Here is a 17,852-nt window from a genome sequence, read left to right as displayed (position 1 = left end):
GACTGACAGCACGACCGCACTCTTTGGTGACGGGCGAGGACGGTCAGTGCTGGGGTGAGCTGTGCCACATCACGGCTGCACCCCGACAAGCCAACCTTAAGTCTGAGTGCCCTTCGGTGGGGCCAGCTCGAGGGAAGATGGACGTCAGGGCCCAGGAATGAGTCAGCCCTGGGGCCCTTGTGGGAACGCGGGTGGAGCAGCGATCAGAGGGCCAAGTGTGGAGTGGGGTGGAGAGCGCACACTGCCTGGGTCTTTCTGCCCGGTGTGTGGGAGGAAGGAACGGTTTGGGGAGGGTGGAGGAGTTCTGCCAAGGGGGCAGACGTGGCTGGGAAAACTTTCAAGCTTTGCATACTTGTGTGATTTTTCTGGTCTGTGTGTGCATAATCCGTCTTGGAAAAAGGAAGAGACGAAATGGAACAGGGAAGGGTGGCTGGCTCCTCGGGGCTTGGGCTCCCTGGCGCCGGCCACTGACTCTGGCTCCCCCTCAGTACGGGATGCTCCTCTACCAGAGCTACCGAGTCCCCCAGCAGAGGAAGGCCTCGCTGTCCCCCTTCTCCACGCCTGTGGTAAGTGAGCCTCCCGCCTCCCCCAGCCAGGGGCCCAGCCAGCCGCTGCGTCAGCACTGGCGCCCGCCCACCCGCCCGCCCGCCCAGTGGGGAGCTTTGAGCGAGCGTGTGCATTCCAGAGACGCCATTCCGACCCACAGCGCCCCAGGCCAGGAGGCCAGCTCAGTCCTCGCAGCAGAGGGACAGCTGGGGAAGGTCCTCGGCCATCCTTGTGCCGGTCCCCGCAGCCCCCGGGCCGTGTAGGTAGATGCTGTGTTCAGGGCTCGGATGGGAGGCAGCAGGGAGGCTCCCGGAGGAGCCGCTCCCTGCCTCCGCCTTCCCTCTGGCCCCGAGCCCTCGGGCGCCATGACAGGCGATGCCTTTTGGTGAGAGCGGAGGGCACAGCGAGCCTCCAGGTTCTCGGGACACACTGCGCTTCCCAGAGGCGAGCTTAAAGATCCTCGCTGTCTGTCTCCGGGACCTCCGTCGCCCTGCGCTCCCGTGCCCGAGGGAGGGACGGTCGCTGTGCGGACGGGGCTCCAGGGACTTTGCAGTCTCTCTGAGGCCTGTGAGTGCCGGTCGGGGCCGGTCCTGCGGCACCAGCGGCCTCACCCTCAACCTTGGAGTTCGTTCCTTACTCCCCTCAGAAGGAACCAGAGCTATTTTTGGCTCAAGGGCCCTTTTGTCAGACTTTCCTCCCGAACCTCAGAAAGTCGGGGCAGGCGGTGCCCATCGCCCTCGCCGTCTGCCCCTGACTCTCCGACGTGTGGCTTCCCTTGCAGCGCAGCGTCTCCGAAAACTCTCTCGTGGCCATGGATTTCTCTGGGCAAACGGGAAGAGTGATCGACAACCCGGCCGAAGCCCAGAGCGCAGCCCTGGAGGAGGGGCACGCCTGGAGGGTGAGGTCACGCGGGGTGGGTGCCGCTGCTGCGCTCCTGGACGGTGACTGTGTGGGTGCAGGCAAGGGGGACGGGGCTGGGGAGGGGGAGGCGGGCCCAGCTCTCCCTGGGGGAAGTGGTGGCTCCCAGCACCGGGCCTCCTGGCTGCCTCCTGTTCCCGGGGCTCCCCGACGGATGGAGCGGATGGAGCGGCGCGGGGCGTCCTGGCCCAAGCACGGGACTGTCCCTGCTACGGACCTCGGGGCCTCGTGGCTTCGCCACTGACTAGCTCCGTGACCGGCAACAGCCCTTCCTCTGAGGCTCGAGGTCCTAATCTTCAGGTGGAACGATGTGCACCCGGCTTCCAAGTGGTTCTGACATTTAAAGACAACGCCCAAAGCATGAGCCCGCTGCTCTGGCTCAGCAGTGCTCCCTGAACTTCATTCAGCAAGGGGGGGGGGGCAAGAGGGGTGGCGAGGGAGGCGGAGGGGGGTGCGGGGAAGGAGGCGTCCCCCCAGCTCTATGTCCCGAGTGCCAGCCCTCAGGCTGGTGGGTGGGTGGGAGGGGGGGAGCCCTGTGTGGCTGTTGAGGTGTATCCAGCTCCCTGCTGCCCCTCTGTGGGAGACCAGAGCCCCGCCCCATGGTGCCCTGTGGTCAGAAGCACCGTGCCCACCACACGGGACACTTCTGGTTTTGTTTGTAATGGCCACACCCCAAGAGCTCTTTGTTCTCCCTGGGCAAATGGGGCTGGGCTGGCGCTGCACAGGACGGAGTCCCAGCCGTCCGGGCGCTCGGGTGTCCCCCAGGGGTGTGTGCAGAGGCCTGTGGGTGGTGTCTGTCTGCTGGCATTCTAGTAACATGGGTGTTGATCTTGCAGAAGCGAAGCACCCGGATGAATGCTCTGGGTAGCCAGAGCCCCCTTCATCCTTCCAACCTCAGTGCAGGTACAGCGGCCAATGTCTCTGTATGTAAGGAAAATGAAACAGCTCCCCCTGCCCCCAGCAGAGCACACGGGGAAGTGTGGCATGGGGAGGAGTCAGCTTGCTGTGGGGCGGCCCCTACGAGGGGCCGGGACCCACCCCGCTCTCCCCCTGCACAGTGATCCACCGCACCCAGCACTGGTTCCACGGCAGGATCACCCGGGAGGAGTCCCATCGGATCATCAAGCAGCAGGGGCTGGTGGACGGGTAAGCAGCACTGTGCGCCGGGCGCCTGCCGGCCGCCCCGTCACTCGGAGTGTCCTGGACCGTGGGTCCTCCTTTCACAGAAGGGCGTGTGCGCTCAGAGGTGTGCGTGCTGCGTCAGGCTTGCCCACTAGTGGGTGTCAGGAGTGGGCTTGGTCCCCATTTCTGTCCCCGCTTTGCCACATTTTGCTGAGACACAGAACACAAGCTGCTCAGTGGTAATTAATTAGGCCGCAGGCAAATGCGGAAAGAATTTTGCCCGCACCTTCTGAGGAATGCATTATGTCGGGCACCACGGGCAGAGAGTGGACAACCCAAGCACAGCAGAGCCAGCTCATTTCTCACACTTGGTGTCAGGTGAGTGGCTCTTCTGGCTCGCAGGCGCCGCGTGGCTTCACTCACATGCCTGGTGGCCGTGAAGAGTGACCGGGCATGTTTCCCACAGGCCCTCCTGGGCTCATTCACGTGCGGCCACCCCAGTGTGCCACCCCTTCTCAGAGTGACGCCCTGCCCGCCCCCCCATCAAAGCCTGGCTGCACTCAGCACCCCAGTGGTGGGGAGGGGTGCAGGACAAGGGTATGGGTGCAGCCCTGTGGCTCACAGGGTCTCGAGGACCCATTCACTGTCCCCAGCTCCAACAACTAGCTGGTCTCACTGTGCCTGACCCCATTCCAATAGTGCTGTTACTTTCTCCTCCTCTTCTTCCCCTGCTTTCTTCCTTCCTTCCAAAGCAGTTTGAAGAAAACCCAAGACACGCCAGTATTTTTAGCAGTGAAATGTTTCAGTGCACAGCTCTGGGGCCCCCAGACCGCTTCCCCCGACACTGCTGAGTGTCACTGTCACACACAGCGAGGTCGCACGCACATCTTACTGCCGCCCGGCATCGGCGCTGTGCTCCCCTCTCCCTGAGGGTCCGCACTCCCCTCTCCCCGATGGTGCTCCTGGAAAAAGGTCTCTAAATGCAGTTGGTATGAGTCTGGGTCCACCAACCACACCTGGTCCCTCGTCCTTTTAGTCCTGAGTGCAGCTGCCTCCTGCCCACCCCATCGTCCTCTCTCCCTTTCCCCCCGTCTCTCCTCTGCTGGAGCAGCCGCGTGGTCATCAGTGACCCTCTGCTCCCCATCTCCCTCGCTTCCTGCAAGGGCCGGACTCTGGCTCAGCTCTGGGAGAGAGGCTGCGGGGGGTGCAGAGGAGCGCAGCTGCCGTGGAGGCAGCCTGGTAGCCCTCCTCCTGGTCAGCACAGGCCTGGCCCTCCCTGGCATGTGCCCCACCACCACCACGCCGTTTCTGCAGCCAGTGGTTCCCACCTGTGTGCATGTGTCTCCTTGGGCACAGAGCCGTTGAGTTCCGACTCGGCTCCCTCCTTTCTTAGCTGAAACCATTGAAATTGCCCTTGTCACGTGTTTGGTTTCCTGAGACGACAGGGTTACATACTTAACTGCCAATTTTCAGAACACTAACTTGGTGTTCGACTGTCCTTGGTAGTGACAGATGAGATCTTTACCTTTTTTTTTTAACTCACCGTGAGCTTAGATTGTTACATGTGTGATTGACTTCAAACAAAATATGGTCGTCTTGATGCTGACAGTGCTTTCTTTCTGGCAAGGAGACGTCTTTCTGATTGGTCCTCGAGTCCTTTGGACCCAGCACTGCTGCCCAGCTTGAGCAGCGGCCAGGCCCTCAGGCCCACACACCGTGTTTCTCCTCACTCTGTCTCGTGTGGAAGGGTGTCTGGAGACCGTGGCCATAGGTCTGTTCCGTGGACAGATCCAGAGCACGTGCTTTTCTCAACCCAGAAACGAGTGGGGGTCCAGATGGAAGACTGTGGGCGGGCGCTTCTTCAGCCTGGCAGTGTCTCCCTCCTCTTAGTCTGGAAGTCTCACTGAGGTTGTTAACTCACACACCTACCAGCTCGCCCTGCCTTGTGCTGATTGGCTGTCGTCCCCCCCGCCCATTCCCCCCTTTCTCTGTGTTCTCTGTGTCCTTTTCATCTGTAAGGGACCCGAAACTGCCCCATGTGAGTTGCCCTCAGCGGTCCTCCCACACTGGAGCAGTCAGGCTCCTTTGTCTCAGTCCCTCACAGATTTTCTTAAGTGGTCTGGGGTTTTTCCCCTTCAGTTTGGGGCTGCTTTTTAGGTCTTCGGAAACTATTCCCCAGTCCCAAAGTCGAAACTAGGAAACAGGGTGTGTTCTCCGCAGGCTGTGTCCTGGAGCTCGGCCCACAGAAGGGGCCACTTTTCCAGCAGCAGTTTATCCTTCTACTGTTTCTTGTTAAAAATGCAGGCAAAACGCGTTCCCTTTCCTGTTCTGCCCCCTTGCTCACCAGGGACCCAGAGCGCTGGTGCTGGGCCTGCACGCCCTTGCTGAGAGCAGGGGAGGCTGTGCCTCCAGGCTGTCAGGTCCTGCGTTTGCTGCTGTGTCGAAGTGGGGGTGGTGAGCGGAGGGCAGAAGGCTCTCGGTCACATTGCACAGCATGGCTGCGCTTCCCTCTTCAGGGCAGGCACCTCGCCTGGACTCCCAGGAAGCCGGAGAGCCATGCTTGACCCTCTGCCTCCACCAGCTCTGAGGGAAGCCAGCATCTCTTTTCAGCTTGGCTTATGTTTCAAAGTGTGGGGGGGGGGGGGGGGGTGGTTCTCGTTTTCAGTTATACAGATGTTCTCATATAGTCACAATTGTCATTTCTGCCCCATATCCTTCCAGACTTGTGACTGCCTTGCTGTGTAGTTGGGTTTTCCCCACTTCTACATCACACAGGGACTCCTTTGTGCTGTTTTCTAGAACTTGCATTGTTTCTTTTTTCCCTCCCTCCTTCCCTTCTTTCCCCCCTTCCCCTCCCTCCCCCTCCCTTCCTCTTCTCTCCTTCCCTCTTTCTCCCTCCCTCTCTCCCTCCCTCCCTCCCTCCCTCCCTCCCTTCTCTCCTTCTTCCTTCCCCTCTTCCCTCTGTTCTTCCCTCCCTCCCATCCCCCTCCCTCCCATCCCCCTCCCTCTCTCTCTCTCTCTCTCTGCCCCTTTTTTTTGGTTCACCTCTGTTCAGGTCCCAGATACATTGAGAACTGATTTGCCCTGTGGGACCATGTAAAGAATGGATCTATTTTATTTTCTTTTTCTGGTGGCTACACAGCTAGTCGAAAGCTGCTTATGTAGTATCGCCTTTGTCACAGAGTAGTCCTTGCCGAAGCACCGAAGATGGCTCTCTCTGACCAGTAACCAGGGGGTCTCCCTGTGATTGCTGGCCTGCAGGGACAGAGCTGCCCAGCTGCACAGCTACCCCCCTCGTGGACATGGCCTGTGTCCCCAGGGCGCCCGGCGTACACCCACACCCCTTGGCAGCCCCGCACTGTATCGAGACTGAGCCCAAAGTCTCGGTTCCCAAGCGGACACTGCTTATCCAATTGTCCCTGAGGAAGCTGAGGGGTCTGCTTGCCGGGCCACGTTGGACTGCAGGGAGTGGAGGTTCCCGGAGCCGTGACCCTGTGCTGTGGCCACGGAGGCCCTAGGCCCCGAGCCAAGGCCATGAATGGGGCCCCCACGTCCCTGAGGAGCGGTGGCCTCTCAGCTGGTGGGGACATGTGGGTTTGGAAGGTACTTCCTCGGGGATCCTGGGCTCAGGCCCAGCAGCCACTTCACTGTCTTTCCGGGTTGGGGGGGCAGTCCCCTCAGCCGCCTGAAGCGTGTACCAGCTCCAGTGCTTGCTGTGTGAGCCCCGTCTGTATGGGAATGGTCCCCCGGTCAGTGTCACGGGGGCGGGTGTTCCGCCGTCTAGGCGTGGTGGGGGAGGGCAGGGGCCTGGCTCTGTGTCCTCCCCAGACCTTCTTGTTACCAGGGTCACAGCTCTCAGTCCTGCTGTCCCTGCACTGGCACCCTGGCCAAACCAGAGACACACAGAATGGCCCCTCGGGGAGCGTTTCTGTGACCCTGACACCGTCGGAGAGACCCCTGGGTTTGGGGAGGGGGTGCTGGTCTTCCCTGATCCCTGCAGAGCTGAGGAAGGGAAAGGCTTAGAAACTGCGACAGCAGAGAGGGGGCAAGGCTGAGGACAGTGGTGGCACGGGGTGATGTGGTGGCGGCCTGCTGGCACTCCTGCATGAGGAAAGGGGAGAAATGCACCCGGAGGTGCTGCGGGCCCCAGCACACCGGCAGCCCCCACACAGGGGCCGTGTGCGTGTGTGTGCGTGCACCCCTGCATGTGAACTCATGCCCCACCGGCCCTGAGGGGTCACTTGCCACCAAGCACATGCCGCTTGGTCCTGTGACATGTGCACTCTGCCCTGAGTCCTCTCCCAGCAGTGTGTCTCCACAGGCTTCCTTGGTCTCCCCTTGACGTGGCCATGAGTCAAAGCCAGTCGTTCTAGAACGGGCCTTGGCACGGGCAGGTCTGCGGGCTCAGGGTCTGCCCAGGTGGTGCAGCTGGGGGCAGAGAGCTGCCGAGTTGCCCTCGGGGCCCAGGGTGGGCGGCCCCTCCTGGTGGAGGTGCCCTGGCTGCGTGGGGAGGGCCATGTCCACGGGGCGCCCTCCTGGAAACCACTGTGTTCCCCCTGGGAACCGCACATGTGAGGGGTGGGTGCTCTGAGATGGGGAGCACTGCGCCGACCTGCTGGTCCTGCCGGGTCCATGTCCACGGAAAGCTGCCGCCTCAGTTGGCGACGCCTGCATGGTCTCTGAGGCTAGTATCCAGCCTGTCCTGCTGCTTGAAGGAGGAGCTGCCCTTCCTCCCTGCTCACCTGTGACACGAGTGTGCGCCTGCCAGTCCCCACTCCGCTCTGTGGCTTGCACTCCACCCTCTGCTGTTTGCTCTGGTGCCCAGGTTTGGCCACACCACCCTGGGCCTTCACCCTCAAGCACCTCGTTGCTCATGCTCCCTCCTGAGAGTGGAACCCAAGGGGTCCCCAGGGAGCCCTGCTTCCTCTGTGGGGGGGACAGCGGGGGCGACACTCAGAAGCCATGGTCTGGCTGCAGGGGGTGCTGCCACCGCCAGAGACCCCTCAGCTGCTGAGGCCTCCGAAGCATCACGGCTGGAAGCCCATCACACCAGCCGGAGCAGGGTGTGCGTGTGCGTGTCTGTGTCTGTGCACACGTGGTGGTCTGGACTGGGAAGCTAACAGCCTGCTGTTGCCCACTTCCCAGGCTTTTCCTGCTCCGTGACAGCCAGAGCAACCCGAAGGCGTTTGTCCTTACCTTGTGCCACCACCAGAAGATCAAAAACTTCCAAATCTTGCCTGTAAGTACTGGCACTGCCACACTCATCCTCCCATGTCTCACTTCCTGGTTTTGTTGTGTTTTTATTGAATTTATTGGGGTGATGGCTGATTTTATTCTTAGTTAAGTTTCAGGGGGTAAACGAAGCAGACTGCAGACCATTAATGATCAGGCAATGCCAAGTTCACAGACGTGGTGTGTTCCGCGGCCATGTGAGCCCAAGGCTGCCTGCTTTGTGTGGGTGTGTTCCAGGGTGACGCAGGACAGTGGGGGACACTCAGAGTTTGGGGTCTGCACAGGAGCTGCTTTGCCCATCCGCTTGGCCCTGGGGTCGGAACCCAGAGCCAAGGTTGGAGCAATCCCAGAAACACCGTCAGTGAGTGTGACAGTGACCCCTGGCTCCCACAGTGTCAGCAGCCATGTCCAAAGTGATGTGGCCCTGTCTGCACCGCGTCGCAGCTTGGACCCCGGCCGTGCCTCAGGGGTTGGGGGGAGACCATCATCACGCCTCCCGGAGCTCCCCGTCCAGCTGGGGATGAGGTGTGCAGAAGAACGGCACATGTCCCACACTCTGCACCACCGCTGCCGACGGTCACGAACCGTCTGCTGTGGAGCCCAAACCAGGCAGCACTCTGCCCGAAGGGGCCGGCAAAACCCTTCCCTCTGCCACTACCGGCCAGGCAAGCTCCAAGGAGGCTGGCCGGCCCTGAGTGCATGGTGTTCACACTTGAACCTACTGGTTTTCAAGCTGGTTTGACCCCAGGACTTCAGACCCGTGGTCCTAAGAGTCCTGCAGAGGCGGGGGCGGGGGAGGGAGCAGTCCAGCAGCCGTGGTGCCGTGGCAAGCTGGTGGGGCTGCTTCCTGCCGCTGTTGCCATCTGCTCTCCCCGGGACGATGGGCAGAGTGGGGTTTGAGCCTAGTCCTTCCCAGGTCCCACACAATATGGAAAGCCCAGGAATCAGCATTTGCGAGAAAGCGCTTTATTCACAATCCTTTTTGTTTTCCCACATTGTACTAGAGGCACAGATGCTATTCTTTTAGCCTAAAATGTGAAGTAAAGTGAAAAAGCACTTCACAGCAGGTGGAGTATGCAATGCCTTCCCCAAACAACCCCATGTCCTAGAGGTGCCAGAGGGACAGTGAGCAGGGACCAAGGTAGCAGCACCAGGCTCAGAGACAGGCTGTGGGGGCTGCCTGTGGCCCAGCGACATTTCTGGAGTGCAGATGTGGCTCTGGGCTTACTCATGGACGGAGGGTGAAGTTCACTGACTCCCTGGGACCCGTGCAGGTTGGCCTGATAGCCCACATCGTGGTGCAGTCATTGAACTTCAAACGGGTTGTGTTAAAATTAGTGTCAATAACATAACTGACCCTCGACCAACATGGGTTTGAACTTATGGGTCCACTTATGGGTGGATTCTTTATAATAGCCCTGGCTGGTGTGGCTCAGTGGATTGAGCGCAGGCCTGAGAACCAAACGGTCACCAGTTCAGTTCCCAGTTAGGGCACATGCCTGGGTTGTATGCCAGGTCCCCAGTAGGGGGCACTAGAGAGGCAGCCATACATTGATATTTCTCTCCCTCTCTTCCTCCCTTCCCCCTCTAAAATAAATAAATAAAACATTAAAAAATTAAAATTGTAGCAAACAACAAGAAAGATTTTCTTAATAAGATTTTTTCCTCTAGATTAATGTAAGAAAACCGTACATAATATATATATAGCATACACAACCATGTGTCAGTTAACTAGTAGTTTGGGGGGGTAGTCAAAAGTTATACATGAATTTTCAATTGTGCCTGCCCCTCCCTGCCACAGTCTTTGAAGGTCGACTGCATGGCTCTTTCTGGGAGATGCCACTCAGTAGGAACAGCTGCCAGATAACCCAGCGCCTGGGAGAGTGGCTGGTCCTACAAGATCTCACTGATGCTGCAGGGGTGCCCAACCTACGGCCCAGCAGAAAATCCTAAGTTTACTTAAAACCGTTTTTTTGCTCATCAGTTTTTGCCAGTGTTTGTGTACTTAACCTGTGGCTCCGAGCCAGTGGTCTTCCCCCAGCGCAGGCCAGAGATGCCCAAGGGTGGCCACCCCAACATCAGGGGTCTGACTGCGGCTCCCCAGGGGGGTGCAGTGAGTGTCGGGGGCTGCGGGGGTGGCCTGCGAACACCCCATGCTAACTAGCCAGCCCCACTCTGCTCCCGGGCAAGCCCGGGCTCTGAGTGCTGCCCCACGGCTGCCTCAGGGTCAGGGTGCCCCCCCCACCCCGGGCCTGGGCAGCACCCAGTCCCCACACCCTGCTGCCCGCCTCCTGCCCCTGCTGGCAGAGCCGTGGCTTCAACCGGCCGGCATCCTTGTGTCCCCACAGTGCGAGGACGACGGGCAGGTGTTCTTCAGCCTGGACGACGGGAACACCAAGTTCTCCGACCTGATCCAGCTGGTCGACTTCTACCAGCTCAACAAGGGCGTGCTGCCCTGCAAGCTGAAGCACCACTGTGTGCGCGTGGCCCTGTAATTCCGAGGCCGTCGCCACAGCGCCCACATGGGCGGCCCAGGAGCGGGCGGGAGATCTGTGCATGGTTGAGAATACACTTGGATTCTGTTCTGTGGGGGGCGCCACTGTTCCCTGCGGTGCGGCCACCACGGTTGATTGGTTTCTTGGCTTTATGGCATTGTGTAGCCGCGGCTCTCGCGGCCATATCGGGGCATGACAAAGTGAGTGCACATTCGGAGGCAGCCCGGGACGCCTGTCCGGGCTGGGCTCCGTGTGCCTCGCACAGAAGTGATTGGAAGTGAACTCTTGCCCTGGAATAACCTTGACATTAAAACTGAGATGTTTACTTGTTTTGTATGGATCACTCTTTGCACTCCTCTGTCCTCCACGCCCTACTCTGCCTTCTGGGCAGGGGCGTGGCTTTGCAGTGCATACAGTGGGCAGGCGGTGTCTAGCAGGCAGACGTCTAGCAGGCAGACGTCTAGTGGGCAGGCGGCAGACAACGAGTGCGGCCCCCAGAGGTGGCCTGAGGTGCCCCACCTTCTTCCCATCACCATGGGCGGATTCAGCTTCCAAATACGCAACACCTGCGCCCTGCTCAGACACTCGCAGTGTGTCTTCACGGAGAAGGTGTCGCCCCTGGTCGGCCGGCCTCGAGCCCATTCTGTGGACCAGCCAGGAAGCCACAGCCTCGGTCACCTCTCCAGAAACGGTGTCCACGCCACGTGTTTGGGGTGTCACGTCTTCCACAGTTCAGAAGCCTTGACTCCCTTGGACACTCGCTGTCCCTCACCCGGCAGGGTGGAGTGGCCGCACCGCTGGCTGGAGACAGGCAGCCTTCCTGAGACACGCATGGTGACCTCGTCCATCAGCCACCTCCCCGCCCGCCCGCCTGCCCAGGGTGCTTGCAGCCTGCTCTAGGATGACCGCTGCCTGACCCCTACAGCCTGACTCCTACAGCGACATGAGTCCCGTCGTGCCTGCTCTCCATCAGGGGTTCAAGGCTCTAATGAGAAAATGCCGCCTGCTTGGTGTCCTGCAGGAGCCACTGGTTTCCATGGCGGTGAAGATGGAAACATTGAAAGGGAGCCCGAACTTTCAATCGAGGTCTGGGTGTGATGACCCTGTCCCGCTGACGCCCCGAGGCCAGCGTGGGAGGCGGCAGGAGGCTCCCCTGCCGGCTCTAACCTCGTGGGCCGTGGGTCCGGAGGGATCTGTCAGCAGGGTGCGCTTCCCGCTGGGGAGCCCGCCCACACGGGCCCTCTTGCTGGGGTTGCGCCCCCAGGCCTGTGAGCGGCCGCGCCTTCGCTTCTGGTCCCTGACGAGCACACAGACTGCTGTGGCAAAAAGTGATTTTCTTGTCCAAAGCGATCGTCCCGGCACCCGGTGCCGCCTGGCGCACCCCTCTACTTGTGCCACCACAGGCCTGCGCCCGCCCACCTGCCGCAGGGCTCCCCAGAGACTCAACTCAGACCCGACGGGCCACGGGGACCACCCCCGAGTCAGGCCCCGGTTGGGACCAGCCCCTGTATTTACTCTATGGGCTGCGTCCTGGTCATTTTCCACTGACTGCTCAGTGTATTGATGGAGCAGCCTCAGTAAAACGTGTGTAGCCGATGCTCAGTTATGTACTCTTCCCTTGAACCCAGTTCCCCTTTCAAGCCATTGACCGTTAGGCGAGTCTCAAGTCACCCTCCCTGACGGCGAGCTGCCCCGAATTCATGGAAGGGATTGACCCTTCGTGACACACATTCGTGTCCCCACCAGTGGCATGTAAAGACCCCACCACCACCACCAAGAGAGGCCTGCGCCCTGCTCTGTTTGCACAGGCCGCCCCACTGGTGAGAGGAGCCCTCACGCCTTGCCCAGTAGACACCTAGCATTGGCCGTGTTTCTCGTTTATAAACACGCATTTTATTAAAGGACAGCAAGGCCTGTCTCCATTGCATATGTAGCTAGTGTGACCTGGCCTCTTGTGCCAGGTCCCAAGAATTGCGGCCGCAGTGAATTGTTGGGGCCAGGGAGGGCTGCCCGGCAACAGCTGGTCCCCAGAGGAGGCAGGCGCCCACCCGCCAGCCAGGGCTGAGGGACGTGCGACTTTTATTTTTGTTTTTAAATGACATGAATGTAAACGGGACAGCTCAGGGTCGTTTTGGAGCCTGTTGACTTTTTATCTCCACCCGTGACTCTGTCTGAACGACAACTCCGTGTAGCTGCAGCCTGGACTAAGTCAAGAAGGCAAATGCCGGTTCCCCGGGCGAGCTGTGTTCCTGAGGGTCGGACTTCCAGGATGCTTTTCTGTTTGCTACACCTCGAAGAAATATGTGCCTCAGTCTAGAAGTTTTGTCTGCTTGCTTCTGCACACCCGTCAGCTGGGCCGATTGGCTCACCTTTTGGGGGCGGGACTTGTTCCCGGTAGAGTGTGGTGTCACCTGGAGTGCAGTGGCCCGCCGAGTGGCCAATGTGTACGAGTTTGTGGGGAGTGCAGAAATTGTTCACTTAAAAGACAAAACTTTATTCCATGTGCTTTGCTCTTCTTTGTACATAGCTCCTTGGCTCATGAACCTAATCGTGAACTTTCAGGTATTTTTGTACCAATAAGGGACTGATAATCTGTTTCTTGTAATTTGAAATAAACATTAATACAGTGTTCTTCATTTTCTATTGGCTGTAGTGTCTGTTTCTGTGCTGGGGAACGCGCCCGTGGCCAGCAGCTAACACCTTTGAAATGGCCCTGGCTGATGGCTCCGCTGGCTAAAGCATCAGCCATCCCATATGCCAAAAGGTGGGTGGTTCGATGCCTGGTCAGGGTACATGCCTAGGTCGTGGGTTCAGTACCCACCCCAGTCGGGGTGTGTATGGGAGGTAGCCAATCCATGCTTCTCTCTCCACAATCAATAACCACGTTTTTCAAAGGAAGCCTTTGCAGCAATGTAGCACATTAAGGACATGCTGCTTTGCGCTGGTGAAAACGCTTTGGGGAGGAGCTGTAGGGGATGCACAGCTCGCCTGGCCCCGCCCAGATGTCCCCCGGCCCCCTGTCATCACTAGGCCAGGTGGTCTCCGTGCTGGAGCCAAATGACCCCAGAGGGCCTGGCCCACTGCAGCCCCAGCACATGGACATGAGCCACGGGAGGCCTCAGAGGGGCAGGTCCCCACTTGAGATGAGCGAAGGCCCCAAGAAATCCACAGATAAAAACCCACAGGTGTTTTTCCTGCTCCAGCAAGGCAGGTGCGGCAGCAAGAATGTGGGTATTCTAGTCAAACAGGAAAGTGGTAGGCAGGTTAGGAGACTGGCCACCCAGCATCTCTGCTTTTGGGGAACGTGGCCTGGGGCCTGCCACGCCTCCGTCCGCACCCCAGGCCCGCAGACTGCCAGGGGCTCACGAGCCAGCCTCACCTTCATCAGGAGCTCACCAGCGGCCCCCTGGACACTCCTGTCACTTGTTTTCAGGAGAGTCCTTTGTGTCTAGGAGCACCCCCATCAACAGCGCCCCCCACCAGGGCCCAGCCCAAGCCTCCGTCACCCTCCCCCAGGCTGGTCCCTCTGCCCTGGTCCCATCCTGGGGCAGAGTTGGTCTCCTGCCCTCAGCTGCACCCCCTCACCCTGGATGGCAGTTTGCATGCTCACAGCCTCCACTGTTCCACATTCCCTTGTCCTGGCCATCTCCCCAATAGGCCTGGGTGAGGGGGACCTTCATTTCCACAGAGCCCTACTCCAGCCAACATTTAAACCTCACTTGTTCAAGGAGAAGCCTTGGGTCATTGAACAAAACCTGTGTGATACAGAGTAATAAACTGAAGAGTTGAGAAAATATGTCCCCATGGCCCGGATGCCTGGGCCACAAAAACCACCTCAGTTTTCAGTGGCCAAAACGAGACAACCTGATTGGTTGAAAGAGTCATGGGGTCAGGTGAAAGGAAGCCAACCACCCATGGCGGGACACACACACACACACACTTCCCTGCCAGGAGGTGCTTCTGAAACGTGCCTGGGAGGACTTTGCCCAAAGGCTGCAGGCCCTGCCCTGGTAGCAGCCCACCTCAGTTCACCTGCTCAGCTACTGCTCACCCTGCCCCACTGGCAGCCCCGAACCACCGTTTGCCAGTCCCAGCCCAGTGCAAGCTCAGCCCCTGGCAGGCACTGGTTTACCTGGGCTGAACTTGACCTCTCTAAGGTCAATGTCAGACCTGGAGAGAGTGGTGAATTCCACATGCTTCAGGGAAACCCTCCATCCACCTGAGCTCTTGTCACAGCCTCACTTTGCACCAAGCAGGGGACAACATCAGGAAGGATTCAGAGGCCAGAAACTGCAATGGATTGCAGGGGGCATCCCATAGGGTCAGGCAGCTTTGGTCCTGCACTGACTGTGGGGTTTCTCCTGTAGGGGCCACCGAGGACCCTGGCAGGGATGGCCCAGACTCCCCAGGCCCCACACTGGGCACTAGCGATAGTCTGTGGGGGCCAGAGCAGCACGGCCACCCTGTCTCTACAGGAGGCAGCTGCTAGTGGCTCAGGCACTTGTGGGTGTGGAGTCCAAGGGTCGAGTCTCCATCCCTTGGGATCGGAGGGTGGTAAACCGCCACCGCTCAAAGGGCAGAGAGCCGCCCCCGGCCCCACTGGAAGTGGGGGTGAGGGCCCTGCAGCCGCCTCGACTGCTCTGGCGAGCAGCCGCTGTGCGTGAATTTCCACAAGGAGTAGCAGGCTCTTGCTGAGATGGGGCCAGTCTGCAGCCTCGGATGGGTGACGCCAAGGCGCCCACAATGCCACACAGCCCCTCCTGGGCCGCCTGTTCCCTTGGGCATCTGCCGGTTTTGAAGGAGCCGGGCATCTGCAAGCACACTGGGGGTCCACAGGCATGGGCACCAAGGGCTGAGACGCCAGAGCCGGTACAGCGCCCCCTTCGGGTCCCTCACAGAGCCTGGGTCACAGAGACCCTTTGTGGAGTCTTGGGTCTCCACAAAGTGGGGGGCGTGGGAGTTGGAAAACGGTCCCCACAGGCAAGGTCACGGCTACGACGTTCTGCAAGACACCACTCAGTGCAGAAGGGGCACACAGCTCACGGGGGTGGCGGGGGGACGAGGGCTTATTGTGGCCAGAAATTAATGTTTAACTGTCACACAGGGCTGAGCTTAAGGCCTTGGACATGTGTGTGTGGAGCTGCCGGGTCAGAGGACCCTGGCCACTTCCCCACGCCCAGAAGCCAGAGGTCCTGGGTGGTGAGGAACCACACGTCCCAGCAGGTGAGTTCCGGCTTTTGTTATTTAATCAGAGTATGGTTGGCAATACCTATACCTTGGCCTGTCACTTCACAGTGCAGAACCTTCGCTTAAAAGTTAATTCACTTGGGGGCTGGAAATTATGCTGTCTGCTCTCTCTCACGCTGCCTGTGGCTGGCAGAGCCACCGGCCTAGGGGCACGGTGACACTGGGGGCAGACAGGCGCCTCCCGGCTGGTGCGGAAGTGATGGCCCGAGGCGACAGACCCCAACCCTGCTCCTCTCTATGCCTCTCCCCCACGGCAGGCTCCCCCCAGCCTTTGTCTCTTCCTCTGTAACATGGGGGGGCCCATGGTAGCAGGTGGATTGAGTTACATGGAGTCTGGAAAGTATCTATCTGGCACATGGGAGATGATGAATAAATGTTAATACTTTCCTTATCTCTGGTCACATTTAGGAGACATTTTGTTTCCATTTCTGGTCAGTGCTTGTGTTTCTATCGAGATGCCTTTTTTCTTATTAAAAAGGTCTTTTTGCATCATCGCATAATACAAAAGGCATTAGTGTATAATGCATGCATCCCTAGCACTGCGCATTTTCAGTCACCTCCCCTGCTTTGGAAGTTGTCTTCCCAGTTCACCTAGCTGGGAGGACAGGCGTTCTCACCAGCAATGCAGTCACCTTGGCCGCTCCTCCACGGGGCGCTGGGGACGGTGATCACGTGAGGAACCACTCTCCTCCAAGGCCGTAAACACACACCTCTCAGTTGTCCTGGAAAGTTGGCCTTTCGGTTAAGGATTTAACCTACCAGGAGGGAGAATGAGTTCAATGTCATTTTTTCCCCCGAGTGCTGACCAGCTGTCCCAACACCATTTACTAGTCCATCTTTCTTTACTGATATTGTTCAATGTGTGTTAGTTTTCCTTTCTTTGTGGAATTTTTTTTTTCTGGGCTCTCTATGCTGCTTCATTGGTCAAGTATGTACCCTTGCATCAAAAACATTACTTTTTTCCCTAACTGGTGTGGCTCAGGTGGTTGGACGTCATCCCACAAAGCGAAAGGTCTCGGGTTCAATTCTTGGTCAGGGCATGTGCCTGGGTTGCAGGTTCAGTCCCCCATAAGTGTGTATGAAAGGCAACCAATCGATGTTTCTCTCTCCCACTGATGTTTCTCTCCTCTTTCTCCCTCCCTTCTCCTCTCTCTAAAATAAATAAATAACATCTTGAAAACACATTACATTCAGCCCTGGCTGGTGTGGCTCAGTGGATTGAGCACCAGCCTGTGAATCAAAGGGTTGACAGTTTGATTCCCAGTCAGGGCACATGCCTGGGTTGTGGACCAGGTCCCCAGTAGGGGGCGCGTGAAAGGCAACCACACAATGATGTTTCTCTCCCTCCCCTCCCCTCTCTAAAAATAAATAAAACCTTAAAAAACACACACACATTACATTTTTACAGCTTCTTCTGTCTTGATAAGTGTGGAGCAGGACCCCTGCTGCGTCCTCCTCCCTGGAGACTCTTGCTCTTCCCTCTGTACTGACTTTGGAGTCCAGGGTGTGTGCTGGGGGTTTGATGGCCCAGTTTTGACTCCCTTCACTGGTTTGAGGAAAATAGGAATGTTTGCAATGGCGAGTGGCCCGCTGGCCAGCGGGCATTCGTTTTCACGGACTGGGGTCTGCAGTGCCCGCCATGCTTTGTAAGTGTCCTCCTGGAAGTCTAATGCATCTTTGGTCAGGCTCAGCCCTGCCACCCTGCCCTGGCGTGAGTCCTGTCACATCATCAGCGTGGCTGACCACAGTTCCAGCCGCCTGCATGTGGCCCACCTGTGCTGTGCTGTGCGTGCGGGGTCAGCCCAGCCTACCTCTCCCCGCCATCTGCCCACCTCCCAGGCTTGGAAGCGGAGCCTCCTCCTGGCTGGATGGCTCTCCTGTCCAAGCTGGGCCCTGTCCCCACACGCATGGGGCCAGTTACCTTAGTGCCTCTTGGTCCACGCCCAGCCCCCTGTGTCCCGCACATGCCCCTAGCCACCAGTCCCCCTGGCTGAGGAGCAGCCCCACCCCACGACCACGGCGGCTGGCCTGCTCAGCCCCTGCAGTCTCCACCCTAAGGAGCCCCCAGGGAGAGACGCCACTTGATAAAAACCAGGGCGGGGCAAACTCCCAGCCCTGGACCACCCCAGGCCCTGAGCCTGCAGTGTGTTTGCGAGTGTGTATGCATGTGCATGGTGCACATGTGGGTGTGTATAATGGGGGCACAGGACCCCGCCTGCCCCTCCTGGCCTGAGGGGCTCTCCCTGGTCCCCCATCCCAGGCGCACAGGACTCAGTGCTCACCTTGGAGGGG

The 17,852-nt window shown here is 58.9% G+C and overlaps 2 protein-coding genes across 6 annotated transcripts in view; both read left to right on the top strand.

Annotated features, from left to right (window-relative positions):
* The window catches only part of GRB10 (growth factor receptor bound protein 10), a 115,982-nt gene extending 103,028 nt beyond the window's left edge, over positions 1–12,954 (top strand). For 3 of the 5 annotated variants that reach the window (XM_037156079.2, XM_037156076.2, XM_053661471.1), the window contains 6 exons: positions 489–566; positions 1,328–1,495; positions 2,301–2,367; positions 2,523–2,610; positions 7,732–7,825; positions 10,167–12,954. In XM_037156079.2, the coding sequence (XP_037011974.2) occupies positions 489–566; positions 1,328–1,495; positions 2,301–2,367; positions 2,523–2,610; positions 7,732–7,825; positions 10,167–10,313 (642 nt within the window). In that variant the 3' untranslated portion in view covers positions 10,314–12,954. The remainder of the gene's footprint in view (positions 1–488; positions 567–1,327; positions 1,496–2,300; positions 2,368–2,522; positions 2,611–7,731; positions 7,826–10,166) is intronic. The other 2 variants (XM_037156075.2, XM_037156074.2) reach the window with 2 other exon arrangements.
* A 2,020-nt stretch (positions 12,955–14,974) lies between these two features.
* Positions 14,975–17,852, top strand: part of DDC (dopa decarboxylase) — a 42,926-nt gene continuing 40,048 nt past the window's right edge. Inside the window, exons 1-2 of the mRNA XM_053661292.1 lie at positions 14,975–15,182; positions 15,418–15,536. Of these exons, the coding sequence (XP_053517267.1) occupies positions 15,440–15,536 (97 nt within the window). The 5' untranslated portion in view covers positions 14,975–15,182; positions 15,418–15,439. The remainder of the gene's footprint in view (positions 15,183–15,417; positions 15,537–17,852) is intronic.

Source organism: Artibeus jamaicensis, unplaced genomic scaffold (genome assembly GCF_021234435.1).
Source record: "Artibeus jamaicensis isolate MK-2021 breed Jamaican fruit bat unplaced genomic scaffold, CSHL_Jam_final contig_1016, whole genome shotgun sequence".
Lineage (NCBI taxonomy): Eukaryota > Metazoa > Chordata > Mammalia > Chiroptera > Phyllostomidae > Artibeus > Artibeus jamaicensis.
The sequence above is the reverse complement of the archived record's forward strand: the minus strand, read 5'-3'. Positions and strand labels throughout refer to the sequence as shown.